Below are 15,927 nucleotides of genomic sequence, written 5' to 3'. Positions count from 1 at the left end.
GGATCCTATAATTTAGTTAACTTGCTTTAAACCAAAAATGAAGGCTTTTATAATGTTTAGGGGACCCTATAACTCTTCTCAAACCAAATCTATCTGGCGACACCTAAACACTTTCGTCTTTTTTTTTTTCTTTTTTGTTCCGTTTGACAGTTTGTTGTAATATTTTATGTTGTTGTTATTGGTTTTTGTGATTTTTTTTTTTTTTTTTTTAATGAGGTAATGAAAAAGCAGCATCTAAGTCGACTTTGGCTTTAGTGTTGGGAGGCTTCTTTATTCCCTTTTACATATGGATTAAAGACGTTGTTCGACTCTTTTACATCATTACTCCCACACAATCTTTGACTCCCTTTCTATCGGCGCTTCAATTTTACTTACTCACGGTCAAATCTCTTTTTGCCTCGGCTATCTCTCTCGGCCTCGATCCAAAAAGATAAATTTTAAAAATATGGAGTATGTGACATCTTCACTTGTATATATGATATATATATATACTCTCATATATACAAATGTCTCGTTTTCATATTCTTTTTCTTTACTAAAATATAATTCACATTTACGAACACTGGGGACATAATTTTAAGTAATCGTAAAAGAAAGGGTAATCAAACGTTTATGCAAGGAAATGAGCAAATACTGACAACAAGTTGAAACACAAACTCTTCCTCTCTTTTTTCTTCTGTAAGAAAATAACAATAACATTTTAGGTAAGCTTTAAGATGTGGTCACCAATAACTTAGGGCGAGAGAGAGAGAAAAAGAAAAGAAAAGAAAAGAGAAATTAAACTGAAAGATATTTTGGCGAAAGATGCTTTAACAGTTTAACATATACTAGTAGTCTTATACCGTTATACGATATCAACTGTCATGCCACAAATGTTTAACCACTTTTTTTTTTTTGGTCACAAATTAAATCGAGTCAAGCTATAGGAACAAATAACGTGACAATTGACAATATATATAAACGGTCGATGTGTGTGTGTTAGTGTATATAGATATATAGTTTGCAATCTTTGCATAGCAAATGCGAAAAGAGTAATGTGGATTGATTGATTAATAAAGAATTAAAAACAACGAGTAAGCTAACATGCAAGCCTAACTAAAGACATGCAACCTTTGACACGATCTAAGGAAAACGAATAAAGCTTATCTAATTAAACATGTTAAAATTAATTAAACCTTTATATTTTCATTTAACAATTAACATGCATAATTAAACAATGTTCCGCACTACAAGAAAACAAGGCGATAACTAACAGATTTATTGACAGCACTAATCTGTCGATAATTACCGACGAATATCTGACAGAAGATTAATTTGTCGGTTGTTCGTCAGAAAATTATTGACGGACGAAATCCGTTAGTTTTTCTGACGAATATCTAATTTTCTTCGCGCGTGTCAATTTTGGTCTGTGTTTTTTTAATTTGTTGGTAATCCGTCAGAAATAACCGACGGAAAACTGATAGATATTAACTTTTCGTTGGGTGTGTCAAAATTTGGTCTGTTTTTTTTTATCCGTCGGTAATCCGTCAGAAATAACTGATGGAGAACTGACGGTTTACGTGTGGATAGTGTAAAAACTTTCTAACTTAGCTCCATAATGCACTTTTTTTATAAGCATTGTATAAAAGATGAGTTTTCAATGACTAACTACTCTTCTTTTAAACTACATTCTTCAAAATTTGTGTTTTTATAAAAAAATAGGTTGTTTACTTAAAGTACTTATGGTGTGGTATTACATCTTATAGGTAAGAATTTGCTATTTGTCTTTGAATTTTTTTTTTCCTCTAATTTAATCATATAGATGTTTATTTTCACAAATAATTTCATAGTTAGTATATAATATATAGTATATGCATATTTTTTAATAAAAATGATGAAGTTAAGAGTTTTAGTCTTAAATCCGTCAGTAATCCGTTGGTAATATGTCGGAAATAACCGATGGAAAACTGACGGGTATCGAAATTTTTGCCCGAGAGCCAGATACAGAAAAATTTTCGAGACTCGGGAAATAAAATTGTTTAGTCATAACTGACGAGCTATCCGTCAGCTATTCCGTCGGTACTGTCAATATTACCAAAGCGCTTCATCTTCTTCTCCCCATATTGTTTTTATTTTTATTATCTTCTTCTCCCCGTATTGTTTTTATTTTTCTCAAAATCTTTCTCAAATCCTCTTTCCAACTATCTCTAACCTCCAATGATTACTTCCTTCCAATTTGGCAAGTCTCTCCTACAACTCTCTCCAACTTCAAGAAGATGAGTTCTCTTTTTATTTTTATTATAGATTTGCTTAGTTCTCTTAGATTTTTTAGGAATAAAATAGATTTGTTAGGTTTGATAGTTTGTTCTATTTGGGTGTTATTGATTTGATGAATTGGTTTGTAATAGATGTGTGTTAGATTTGTTAGACTTGGGTTTTATTGGATTTGATGATTTGGTTTTGATGAATTTATTTAGTTTTTATACATTTTATAATTTTTTGATATATTTTGATTAGTTTTTACAATGGTTCTAATATTGTTAAGTATTGATTTTATACATTTTATTAATTTTGCTTTTATTTATTTTCAATTAAGTATATAATGTATATTATGATTTTTAATATTGTTAAGTATATGATTCACCAAAAAATATTGTTAAGTATATATTGTTTTTTTTGGAACAATTTTTAGTTTTTTTTTACAATTTCTTGTTTTGGGTTATTAGAATATATTTTCTAAAACTTTTAAACTTCTGAATTTAAATATTTAAGCATTTAGATAATTTAGTATTTAATTAAATTTTTATAATTATGCTAATTTTGTTTTCTAAAATTTTACTTTTTTGAAAAAAATTATATATATAATCCGTCGGTAATTCCGTCGGTATATCGAGAAATTTCTGAACCATTAGCCGTCAGTAAAACGATTGTCGGAAATTCATCGGTAAAACGATTGTCAGGAAATTCATCGGTTAAACTTCTGTCGGAAATCCGTCAGTAATTTCCGACGGATTTCCAACAGAATAATTTTTCCGACAATCTAGATCCGACGGACGTTTCTGTTTGTTTTTCGTCGGTAATGGATGTTTCCGACAGCTAACTGACAGATATGCCTATCGGTTCTAAACTGTTTTCTTGTAGTACCGGAAAGAGTGTTGTAGGTAAGATCTGATGGTGGTAATAGAGTTTCGGTCTGGATTTGTTAGCTTCGGTCGAATAACTAACTAGGCCGCCGAAATAGAAGCAAAATAGTGCATTTTGCTAACACCAGATTTCCTGAATGGGAACTGATGTCTTGAGTACTCAGACATGTTTCCAAGCCACACCTCCAAGGCTCCAACAAGTGTTTTCAGCCCACTTTGTAATTGCCCAATCGAGGAGTTTCAAACTTTCAATTAAAATAATAATAATAATAATAATAATATAATAATAATAATAATAACTAAACAGTTTGATAAATATTTGTTTCAAACTTATAATATCGATATAGAGACTCATGGCTATCCCTTATTAACGCATGCTATAATGTCTCGCGCATTTCTTGGATGGTCTTTTGAAAATAATTTTGAGTTTTCAGATCTGGTAAAGATCTAGATTGTTTGGCATCCCTCTGTTCAGGTCTCTATTATCAGCAAGTTCCTGCAGATGATCACATGTCGTGTAAAACTATCTTTTGTTCCTCACCCGCTTGTTATCTCAGTCGTCTACGCCTCCTCTACGAGTAACTCTGCAAGAAAAAACCTTTGGGCTGATATTGTAGACTTAGCCGTGGACTCGACAATTTCAAGCACTCCTTGGTCTGTTCTAGGCAATTTCATCCAAACGTTATTGCCTCACGAGCACTCCGCGCAAGACGCTAATTTGTTTACTACTGGAATGCGTGACCTCAATCAGTGTTTCATCTCATCCTCGCTAGCCGACCTTCCCTATTGCGGCAACACATTCACTTGGACAAACAAACATACAATTGGTCATGTCGCTAAGAAGATAGATAGAATTGTTGTTAACGAGGAGTGGATCTCAACCTTCCCCTCTTCCTTAGCAGTTTTTGGAGAACCTGCCTTCTCTGATCACAGCCCGTGTTGTCTATTCCTGGATAATCAAGCATCGAAAAGGAAAAAACCGTTTAAATTTCTGGTCCTGTTGAACAAACATCCAGATTTTGCTCCCTTGTACAGATCTGGTGGGATGCGCTAGATTTTGATGGGACCAAGATGATGAGAATAGCAAAAAAGCTGAAAGCTTTGAAAGTTGTGATCCGTGAGTTCAGCAAGGAAAACTACTCAAGCATTGAGAAGCGAGTCCAATTGGCCTACAATGAACTCCTTCGCTATCAACAAGAGTTGCTCAAAGCACCCTCAACACAGCTGATTATCCAGGAGAAACAAGCTCATAAGGAATGGTGCTTTCTAGCCAGAGTGGAGGAATCCTACGTCAAACAAAAATCTCGAATTTGATGGGTAGAGGAAGGGGATAAGAACTCAAGATTCTTCCACCAATCCATCGTCACTAGACAACGTTTCAATGAGATCATTTTTCTTCTAGATAATCATGATCAGGTGGTGGACTCAAACCAAGGTATCCAAAACCTTGTGGTGGAATTCTACAAAAACCTCCTCGGAGAGCAGAATCAAGCCACCACGGCTGCAGTTTCTGAAATAGTTGAGCTGATTCCTCAAAGATGCTCAATTGCCGCTGTTCAGACCCTGCAATCGCCAGTCACACCGGAGGAGATAAAGAGAGTGGTTTTCTTGTTGTTAAAGAACAAAGCCCCATGCCCTGATGGTTATTATGTTGAATTTTTCACGGCTCATTGGGAAACAGTCGGTCAATCATTGATTGAAGCAGTCTTGGAGTTCTTCAGCTCTAGTAAGCTGCTTAACTAGTGGAACGCCACCATTCTGACTTTGATCCCTAAGATCCCAAATGCTCAACGGGTGGCTCAGTTTCGACCTATATCATGTTGTAACACTCTATACAAGATTGTCTCCACGCTCCTAGCCAACAGACTCATGAAGGTACTGCCTGATCTGATATCAAACTCACAATCCACGTTTATACTGGGAAGGCTTTTGGTGGAGAATGTGTTGTTTGCAACTGAGTTAGTACAAGGGTTTAACCAGAAGAATATTTCCTCAAGAGGTATGCTCAAACTGGATCTCATGAAGGAGTTTGATTCGGTTCACTAGGGATATATAATAAACGGGAAAAAAGTAAAAAAAATCCCCAACTTTCAAGATGACGTTTTAATCCCAAAGTTCATGCTTTTTTCGTCCCAAATTTGAAAGTTGGGGATTTTTTTGATATTTTTCCCTATAATAAACACCCTCAAGGCAATGGAGTTCCCTGATCACTTCACTGCACTGATTGATCAATGCATTTCTACAACCAGCTTCTCTGCCTGTGTAAATGGAGAACTATGTGGTTTCTTCCGCGGTGTAAAGGGACTACGCCAAGGCGATCCCCTCGCCTTATCTATTTGTCTTGGCAATGGAAGGGCTCTCGCAGCTTCCATTAAAGAGGTACACCTCAAACCAGATTGGAGCTCATCCTCTGGCTATTGCCCTGAAAAGCATCCATTTAGCATTTTCGGACGACATCATGGTGTTTTTTGATGTCAAAGTCAGCTTCTTAACTCACATTGCGGAGGTTTTTTAAGAATTCTCAAGAATCTTTGGCCTTACAATGAATTTGAGCAAAACGGACCTGTTCGTAGCAGGAGTGAACCAAATTGAAACATCCCAGATGGCGTCTCTTGGTTTCTATATAGGTTTACTCCCAATAAGATACCTCGGGCTTCCTCTTATGCACAGGAAGCTAAGACTAGTTGAGTACAGACCACTTATCGAGAGACTAACAAAGCGATTTTCCTCTTGGACCTCTCGGGCATTATCATATGCAGGATGGCAACAACTCATATCATCGGTGATCTATGTTACCATTAACTTCTGGATGGCCGCTTTTATCTTGCCAAAGGGGTTTATTAAGCAAATCGAAAGTTTGTGCATTAACTTCCTTTGGGGTGGAAATGGGGTCAGAAAGGCTCAGCAAAGGTTGTTTGGAGACACTTATGCCTCCCAAAAGCCAAAGGAGGACTGGGTTTTAGATGCTTATCTTAGTGGAACAGAACCTTGATGCTTAAGCTTATTTGGCGGTTATTTGTTGCCAGAGACTCCCTATGGGCATTGTGGATGCAAAAGAATAAAATCAAAGATAGGAGTTTTTGGGGTTTGGATGTTAAAAAACAAACTTGCGGAACTTTGATATCCATGCTCAGACTACACCACACTGCAAGATCATTCCTTCACAACCACATGGGCAATGGTCAACAGGTTAGCTTCTGGTTCGATAGATGGACTCCATTTGGCGTGTCAATAGATTTCATGGGACTATCCAATCCAGCTCAAACAAGCATCCCACTACATGGAAAAGTTGCTCATGCCTGCTCAAATGAGGGTTGGGCTCTCCGACCAGGAAGATCAAGTCAAGCGGAGGCTCTTCACGTCCACCTTACGTCGATTAACCCTTCCTCCCTATCCGTGATCCCAGATTCCTATTCATGGCGAATTGGTTCAGAAGATTTGGAAAATTTCTCATCATCTAAGACTTGGGATGTCTGATAAACAGGTTTTCACCTAGGGTATCAATTCTCTATGTAGTTGTAGTACAAAGGGTTATCAATCCAAATGGTTGTCTATTGCTAGCAGGAAGGATATGATCAGAACAGTGCAAATCAAGCCAAGCAAATAGGGTTTTGATATAACAATCCTAAAATAACTAAAAGGAAAGAATATAAACAAGAAACCACACGACCTAAGCACTCTATGCAAGCATTCGAGTACAGGATCGGGTGGGATGATCGAGTAAGCAAATGGGATATGAACAACTCGAGGTGTTACTCGATGCAGGTTATCGTGTACCTGGTCGGGTAAGGAAACGAGTAATGAAAGAAAATGTAAAAAATTAAAATACGAAAGCTTCTAAGGATGAGGTAATCGAATCCTAAGTATTTTTGACTGGTACAGATGCCTTACATGCCTCAAGCAAATATTTCCTAGACATGAACCTCTAAACCTTGTTACCACACTCTCGCACTAGCAACAATCAACCTTGATCACTCCCCTACCAAACTCTCGTTGGAGAAACATGACCAAGCAGGCATTAAGATCCGATTCATTATTGTCAGTAAACCCCTTACTCATCTAATCTCTTAGGCTAAGTGAGTAAACCTCTAGCATTGGTTGATTCAAGCATCTCATCTACACCTCTCGGTGTTAAAACACCTTAGATCTAATCTCAACCTCTCGGTCTGTTGACAGCATTAAGAACACCAACCTAGAAGGAAATCTATCAAACGTATACAATCAAGCTAAGACATCCTAACCGATCAAGAATACAAAATCATCTATCCCATCCCTAGAAACTTCACTACACTACTCGGACATAATAACAAGAAACATAACAACGAATAAGAATGAAAATTGCATTATAACAAACGGTAGAGTAGAGTAGAAAGAATACATGATAGAAATCTAAAGAAACAATAAAAAGTATGAAATAAAAATGTAAAACAAAAAGGAAAAATGTTTGAGTCGCTCAGTTCTCTCACAGAAGCTCTCACTCTCTGGTTTGAGGGTCTGCGGCGTGCTCGTTTGCGACCTAGGAGAGGAGAAGTTTATATACGGAAACCCCTTTGACCTAGCTTCCCAGACCTGTCCGATGGTCTACTCGATGGGGTACATGAGGATGAAGTCGGGTTACTCCTCGGGTGGATCTTCGGGTTGTTCTTCATGCTCTTGGATCCTCCTCGATCGTGTTGGGGTTCAGACTTGTTCTTCCAGCTCGATGGCTCCTTCGGGTACATGCTCGGGTTTGTCCTTGTTTTTCCCCATTTTAGGCTCTTAAGCACCTGTTTTCATCCAAAACATGCAAATGCAAAAATGCAACACCCTAAATGGCGTTAAAGTGAATTCCTACAATAAATGACCTAAAAATGCTAAGTTAAGGGTATGAACAATGCAAAATATGGGCAAAAAAGGATGCTAAAAACATGCACATTAGAGAGTTATCAGACCCCCAAACTTAAATCTTGCTAGTCCTCTAGCAAGGAAGTAAGAGGGTGCGGTTTGAAAGCGGGGACTCATAGCCTTTATATGCTAAACGAAGGATTCAAGCTATAGTCCTTAAAGATAGTTTAATGGTGCTAAGATCAATCAACATACTTCAAATATTTTTCTATGCTTATTACCATGCATCGATCTAGTTCAACCTCCAACTAAAAGTAAAGAACATCTCTTTCACATTCAATTAAGTGTTTGGCGAATTCTTGCAAATGGAAGGTGAATCAAGCTCAATCGGTTTCAAGGGTAAGGCTTTTTGGTAAGGTGGTTTCAAAACAAATTCTTTGGGTGGTTTTCTCTCACAAGAAGGAATGCTAGACAGTTGTGAAAACTATCTAAGATTGAGAACAATTTGGGCATACAAAGCTTAACTCTTGATAATCTACCCTTTTCTCATTCACTTTCTCTTTTTTTTTTTTTTATTATATCAAACCCCCTAGAATTACACTACCCACATCATTGATTTAAACTCTCCTTTTTTTTACTCCCTAAGGTTTAGACTTTAAACTTCTAGCTCTCTTCTCTTTTTTTTCTTTTTTTTCTTTGCTAAACTCCTAACATGTATATATATATATATATATATATATATATATATATATATTCTTTCTTTCTAGGAGACTATAGCAAGATTTTCTTCTCTCTTTTTATTTATTTATTTTTATTTTAGAGACTTAGAGCTAATTGATTATATCCTTAGGGACTCTTTTTTTTTATTCCTCTATCCAACCCTAAATAAACATTCTAACCACTTATCTTTCAAAACCGAATCTATTGGCTAGTTCAAACTCTAACTTAGCTAAATCAAGAGGCAATTCTTTGTCGTTCTCAATACTCTCAAGGTTTCACAACCTATAGCACAATGAAAAAGGCCTCACTCAACAATTCACAGCAAGGTTTGAAAGAAAGGTTTGGGTTCATGGGTAGGACAAACAAATCGGGTTAAACGAAAAAGATTGGTGAAATGGAATGCCAACCCGAGTTTAGAGTTACCATGAGCAAGTATTCAAGTTCCATAAGCAAGACAATTAAAGTTCAAATTAAATCCAATAATATAGAGATGTTCTAATGTTCAAACAAGTGGAGGAAGCATTCAAAAGACACAAGGTTCTAAGCAAAGATTTTTCATTTTTTTCCAAAGATTAATCTAGCAACAATGAACTGTGACTAAGAGCTATAGCTTCAATCCTAAGGTTTGATTTTAAACAAGGTTGTTTTAATCATTGTCCCCTAAGATGCATGTGCAACAATCCTATATGAAACAAACTAGACTCAATCCTAATATGTAAATGCAACTACATGAACACTCTTTTTTTATTTTATTTTTTAAATTTTCAAATTTTTTTTTAGGTTTCTCAATGCACATAGATGCAAACTCAAATGAATAAAACTAGCATGCAAATTTAAAATAAGAAAATAAAACACAATGTTAAAAATATTCTAGGAACCTCCCCCAAACTTAAATTACATGTCTCTGTGTAAATAAAAGTTAGAAAAAGAATCCAAGAATCACACAAAATGAAATAAACGAAATGCAATGTTATTTACAAAGATCGGATGAAAGTGGTACCTCATGGGTTGGTGAAGAAGGAGGTTGCAGCGGCCTCCATATTCGCCAACGTGTAGCCAGGGTCGTCTTCGATTTCAGCAGGCGCCGATGTTTGCTCGTCAGAGAGCTCGGTGATATGCAGAGACGGGTACGGCGGAAGATGTCCAGAATGATCACCCGTGTAGCCACTCGCAGGGTGCATTGTGTACGTCATCGTGAATGGTATCTGGTAAGTCGGAGGGAAGAGTCCCGAGTAATCACCCGACTGGGTGCTCGATGGGTGCATCGGATAAGGCATCGTGTATCCCATCGGGTTAGGCGTCGGATAGGCGTCTGAATGGCTTCTCCGCGATGCTTCTGGTCGGGTGATGTTCTCCTTGGCTTGGGGCTCGTATGATGATGCTCGGTAAGGTTCTGTAGGTGGCAGTCCTCGAGTTCCTCCTCGCGGTCCGCTTCTCCCCATCGAAGTTGGTGCGTGTGCCGAGGTAGGAGCTGAGGCACAGCTTGCCTTGTCTTGCAGCTCCTTGATCTGACCTCCCATAGTCTTCACCGAACAAGTAAGGTCCTTTACCTTCTTCACCAAAAACTTGTTCATCCTCTTCAGCCATCCGATCCTCTTGTGGGCTTCCCTCACTCCGACCGGTTGCTTTTGAGAGCAAACATACTCCTCAAAATCGAAATCTTCCGAGCTATCTTCCTGTCTCTGCCCGGTTTCCTCTCTCTTCTCAGCTTCAGACTCCTCCTCTGGATTGTACAGCTCCTCCAAAGGTGGTACAAAGTCGATGTTGTCTCCCAGCCGAACCTTGGTGCACATGACATTAGGTAGGATCATTTGGGCAGCTCCGGCAGTTGGATGGACGAACTTGAAAAGCATCATATCATTAGGCCTCTCATGAGCCAAAAATCTCGCCAGCACGAGGTAATCTGCATCCATCCATCTCGGTTCATGCACTATTCCCTTCAAGGGCACATCTCATGCCACCAAGATCGGTGTAATCAGTCCTCCAATGGAGATCTCTTCGCCTCCTTCTCTTCTCTTAATCGCCCATGACTTGAGGTAGAGGAACTGATCGAGCAATACAAACACCATACTAGTATCCGCGACATCTCCGAATAGTGGTGTACCATCCCTAGCATTGTCCAAAACTCCACACAATGCAACATCCAACAGTTGAAGCTCGTGGTCATTCACATTCCCAGTCTCTTTTCTAGCAAAAAGAGTGCATGCGAGAGACTTGTGAAAATACCTCAAGACAGGGCTCCTTATTTGAGGGGATTTGGAGCTTGTGGATTTGTAGGGGAGCTTGTCTCCTATTGTCAGCCATAGGGACCTCATTTCCTCCTTTGCAACCTCCATTCCTTCTCCACTACCAGCTTTGAAACCATACAGCTTCTCCATCTCCTTGAAAGTGAGCTGATACTCTTTGTTCCTCACAGAGAAGGTGATGAACCCGATCCCCCCATCAGGTAGTAGGGTCGGGTGGTCCTCAAAGTAGTGCACTTTCAAAGTGGAGAGAAAGTGGACCGTCTCCTCTTCATAGGATTCAAGGTGAGCTCGCATCATATGGCCCAGGTGGCACATGTCGAACAGGAATTCAACATCTCTAGCGATGCCCAACTGCTTCATTGTCTCACGGTGAGGGTATCGAGTACCAACGAAGCTCATCTTCCGGAAAACTTTGAAGAGTCTTGTCGGAGTCTCCACCTCCTTCTGCTTCAGCCTCCGTGAGGCTTGGCATGTTCTCTCTCTCTGCTCCTCTTCTCTCTCTTGGTTCTCCTCCTCTGCGTCTTGATCCTCTTCCTCAGCTGCTCTCTCAGCTACCCTCTCAGCCTTCTCTGAAGCCGGTGTCTTCCCTCTTGCAACCGCAGCTCTGCTCCTTGATCGAGAGGTTTGGATCTCCCCTTGCTCTTCTCCACCAGCATCAGAATCGACCTCCATGGGGTTGGTAACGGTTCTTTCGGACGTAGACAGGTCCCTACGTCGAGGAGAACGACGAACAACACTCGCCATCGGACTAGGTGAGCAAACTCGATGGTCTACACGATCGGTTGCTCAAGCACCGGATCGGGTGATGGATCGGGTTGAGCATCGGGTTGGGGAGGCAAAACGTCTAGCCTGTGGTTTGGAATGCAGAACGTTTCCTCTCCCTTGGGACTCTCGAGGTTCGACGGTATCAACTCCGGTTGTAGCAGCGGTGGAGGTTGATCTTCTTCCCTTCCTTTGGTAGGTTTTTGCGTGTGACTCCATGTTCGAATCCTTGAGAAGAAAAAGCTAACCTTCGAGGTTAATAGGGTTAGTTCCCAAAGAAAATCGAATAAGACTTGAGATTTAGAGAGAATAGAAACTATGGAAACTTAAAGCTCTAGGGTTGAGAGAAGACTTATCGGTGATAATGAGGGAGAAGGGTTTCGAAATCCTTAAGTAGGCTAGGGTTTGGTTGGTGGGCTTCACCGAGAGTGGGCTTGGCTTGTGGAATTCGGACTCCACTCGCCACCCGAGCAAGGACACGATCAAGCGCGTTGAGTACGGTGTCGGGTTGACCCTCTGGTTTCCCAATTTCCCTCTTTTACTTTTCCATTTTTTTTTAATGAAAATTCAAAAACAGAAAATGAGATAAAACAAATAAATCAAAATTAAAACAAAACAAAAGATACCTTTGGCACTTCCTCCCAAGTGAGCTTGTTTAAAGTCGCTAAGCTTGACTCTTCATGCTCCTTAAGCATGGGTTCTTTCAGGGAGAGGTTCTGGAATCCTCTCCATTGTAGTAGGCCGGGTCAACAGATTCTCCAGGTTTTGTCCAGGCTCTAAGGCAAATGTGGTGTTGACCTCCTCAAGATGTTTGACTTTCCTCTGCTTGGTCTTAGTAGAAAAAGCTTGACCATCAATGGTTGGCCACTTAATTCCCTTCTTCACATCAAACTCCATCTTGAAGTGCTCACCATGCTCTATTCTGATCTTGCCTTGCTTTACCTCAATCACATCACCAGCTGTTGCCAAGAATGGTCTTCCTAGGATCAGTGGGTCGTCAAGGATCATGAAATCAGTAGGGACTTCCACTCTTCCAATCCTGAGATGAAGATTTTCCAGGATCCCAATCGGATGCCTGACTGTTCTATCAGCTAGAACCAAATATAGATTACTTGGTTTAAAACTGGTGAATCCCATCTTGTTGGCTACTGACAGCGGCATAATGCTAACTGAAGCTCCAAGTTCGCACAAACAATTCTTGAAGATCCGAAGTCCTATTGAGCATGGTAAAGTAAAAGAGCCAGGATCTTCCAATTTTTCCTCGATTTGCAGCTCAGGATCCAAGCACACTCCACTCCTGAGAATTTCAAACCCAATTTCTTTAACAGCTTCTTTCACCTCATTCTCCAATCGAGCTGCTTCCTTGGTAGCTTCCTCCTGAGGTTCGTGTGGTGGCAAAAGTTTAGGTGGTGGAGCTTTACGCTTTGCCATACGCTCTTCAAGCGCCTCCAGTTGGATGTCAAGTGCAGCATTGAACCTTTCCTTTAGCTCCCCTTCCGCTGCTACGGGTAGTTGAGGCTGATCGCTTGTTTCAACATCTACTCGATGTATTGATAACTCTCTAATTTACGTGTTTTTAGCATCCTTTTTTGTCCATATTTTGCATTGTTCATACCCTTAACTTAGCATTTTTAGGTCATTAACTGTAGGAATTCACTTTTAGACCATTTAGGGTGTTGCATTTTTGCATTTGCATATAAGGCATCCATATTGGTCTAGAATATTTAGGATTCGATTACCCCATCCTTAGGAGCTTTCGTATTTTATTTGTTTACATTTTCTTTACTTGCTCGACCACTTACCCGATCAGGTACACGATAATACCTCGAGTTGTTCATATCTCATTTGCTTACTCGATCACCCCACTCGATCCTGTACTTGATTGCTTGCTTCGAGTGCTTAGGTCGTGTGGTTTCTTTGTTTACATTCTTTCCTTTATTTATTTTAGGATTGTTAGAATAAAAACCCTATCTGCTTGTATTGTTCTGATCATATCCTTCCTGCTAGCAATAGACAACCATTTGGAATGATAACCCTTTGTACTAAAACTGCATAGGGAATTGATACCCTGGGTGAAAACCTGCTTATCATGTATCATCGGATCACCATCATCAGGTAGGTCATCGAGTTCAGCTTCAGGTGGTTCTTCGATTTGTGATTCTCGAACCAGTTCTCGATCATCAACTCGATCAGTCTCTTCGGGTGAAGGCTCGGGTTCCTACTCGGATATATAGTACTTGGCCTCATTTATCATTGGGTGATCCATATCCTCCCCATCTTGATCATCATTGTCCCCAGTGAGGTAATCCTCATAGTCATCATCAAGGAAGCATTGCTGAAACCATGATGAGGACATTGGGTAGTGTATCCCTTGAAACGTTCCCAAGCTTCACTGAACGTTTCATTGTTCTTCTGTACAAAGCTTGAAATGTCATTTCGCAGCCTTGCGGTTCTGGAGTTGGAGAAGAATTTGGCCAGGAATGCCTTCTTGTACGCTTCCCAAGTGGTGATGGACTCCTTGGGGAGTGATTTCTCCCAGATGTATGCTTTGTCTCCCAAAGAAAATGGGAAAAGCCTGAGTTTGAATCCATCCTCACTAACTCCATTGATCTTGGTGAGGCTACAGAGCCTATCAAATTCATCCAGATGATCCAATGGGTCCTCCATTAGCAATCCATGAAACTTATTACTCTGTACCATCTGGATGAGACTACTCTTGATCTAAAAATTGTTGTTCTGCACAGCAGGTGGAACAATGCCATTCCTTTGAGTATGAGTAGATGGAGCATCGCCTGCTCCTATGTTGGTCATTGCTTGAGGAGCTGGTGGACCGTTCTGATTATTCATTATCTCCTCAATGATTGCTGGTTCCGGTTGAGCTAGTTGTTGTCTGAGTAGCCTTGGTCTGTCAATGTTGTCGATGAAAGGACTCAGGTTCTGGCTACCTCTGGATCGTGTATGCATGCACAGGTAGGTGTCCAAGTGTGTACACGAGAGTCTACTCGATCCAGGTGATCGAGTGACGGGTCGGGTTGGGTGCTCGGGTTGTACCTGAGATTCAAAACAAACAAGAGCAAAAGCAAACAAGTCAGATTCCAAACCAATATAAACAAAAAGAACTTGATCTAGCAAGTGCTGAAATCCTAAACGTAGCAAAATGAAATCAACCAAATGGCAACGGCGCCAAATTAATAAACAGGTTTTCACCCAAGGTATCAATTCCCTATGCAGTTGTATTACAAAGGGTTATCAATCCAAATGGTTGTCTATTGCTAGCAGGAAGGATATGATCAGAACAGTGCAAGTCAAGCCAAGCAAATAGGGTTTTGATCTAACAATCCTAAAATAACTAAAAGGAAAGAATATAAACAAGAAACCACACGACCTAAGCACTCGATGCAAGCATTCGAGTACAGGATCATGTGGGGTGATCGAGTAAGCAAATGGGATACAACTCGAGGTGTTACTCGATGCATGTTATCATGTACCTGATCGGGTAAGGGATCGAGTAATGAAAGAAAATGTTCAGTGAAGCTTTGTACATAAGAACAATGAAACGTTCAGTGAAGCTTGGGAACGTTTCAAGGGATACACTACCTGATGTCCTCATCATGGTTTCAGCAATGCTTCCTTGATGACTATGAGGATTACCTCACTGGGGACAGTGATGATCAAGATGGGGAGGATATGGATCACCCAATGATAAATGAGGCCAAGTACTATATATCCGAGTATGAACCCGGGCCTTCACCCGAAGAGACTGATCGAGTTGATGATCGAGCACAGGTTCGAGAATTACAAATCGAAGAACCACCTGAAGCTGAACCCGATGACCTACCTGATGATGGTGATCCGATGATACTTGATAAGCAGGACCCAGGGTATCAATTCCCTATGCAGTTGTAGTACAAAGGGTTATCAATCTAATTGGTTGTCTATTGCTAGCAGGAAGGATATGATCAGAACAATACAAGTCAAGCCAAGCAGATAGGGTTTTTATTCTAACAGTCCTAAAATAAATAAAAGGAAAGAATGTAAACAAAGAAACCACACGACCTAAGCACTCGAAGCAAGCAATCGAGTACAGGATCGAGTGGGGTGATCGAGTAAGCAAATGAGATATGAACAACTCGATGCAGGTTATCGTGTACCTGATCGGGTAAGTGGTCGAGCAAGTAAAGAAAATGTAAACTAATAAAATACGAAAGCTCCTAAGGATGGGGTAATCCAATCCTAATTATTCTAGACCAGTA

The 15,927-nt window shown here is 39.9% G+C and overlaps 1 protein-coding gene, 1 non-coding gene and 1 pseudogene across 2 annotated transcripts; 2 read left to right on the top strand and 1 right to left on the bottom strand.

The window, feature by feature from the left end:
* The first annotated feature begins 3,624 nt into the window (after positions 1-3,624).
* Positions 3,625-4,865, top strand: LOC147929010 (uncharacterized). The gene is made up of 3 exons (XM_087486362.1): positions 3,625-4,116; positions 4,158-4,412; positions 4,539-4,865. The coding sequence occupies exons 1-3, from the start codon at positions 3,625-3,627 to the stop codon at positions 4,863-4,865; spliced, it is 1,074 nt and encodes a 357-aa protein (XP_087342488.1).
* A 9,147-nt stretch (positions 4,866-14,012) lies between these two features.
* LOC147929009 (small nucleolar RNA R71) lies at positions 14,013-14,119 on the top strand. Its single transcript, XR_015581015.1, has one exon. It is a non-coding gene; the product is annotated as a small nucleolar RNA R71 (small nucleolar RNA).
* Positions 14,120-15,195: 1,076 nt separating this feature from the next.
* On the bottom strand, positions 15,196-15,292 carry LOC147929008 (small nucleolar RNA R71; annotated as a pseudogene).
* Positions 15,293-15,927: the final 635 nt, after the last annotated feature.

The sequence above is a fragment of the Camelina sativa genome, chromosome 14, assembly GCF_030686135.1.
Source record: "Camelina sativa cultivar CO46 ecotype springtype chromosome 14, ASM3068613v1".
NCBI classification, from domain to species: domain Eukaryota; kingdom Viridiplantae; phylum Streptophyta; class Magnoliopsida; order Brassicales; family Brassicaceae; genus Camelina; species Camelina sativa.
The sequence above is the reverse complement of the archived record's forward strand: the minus strand, read 5'-3'. Positions and strand labels throughout refer to the sequence as shown.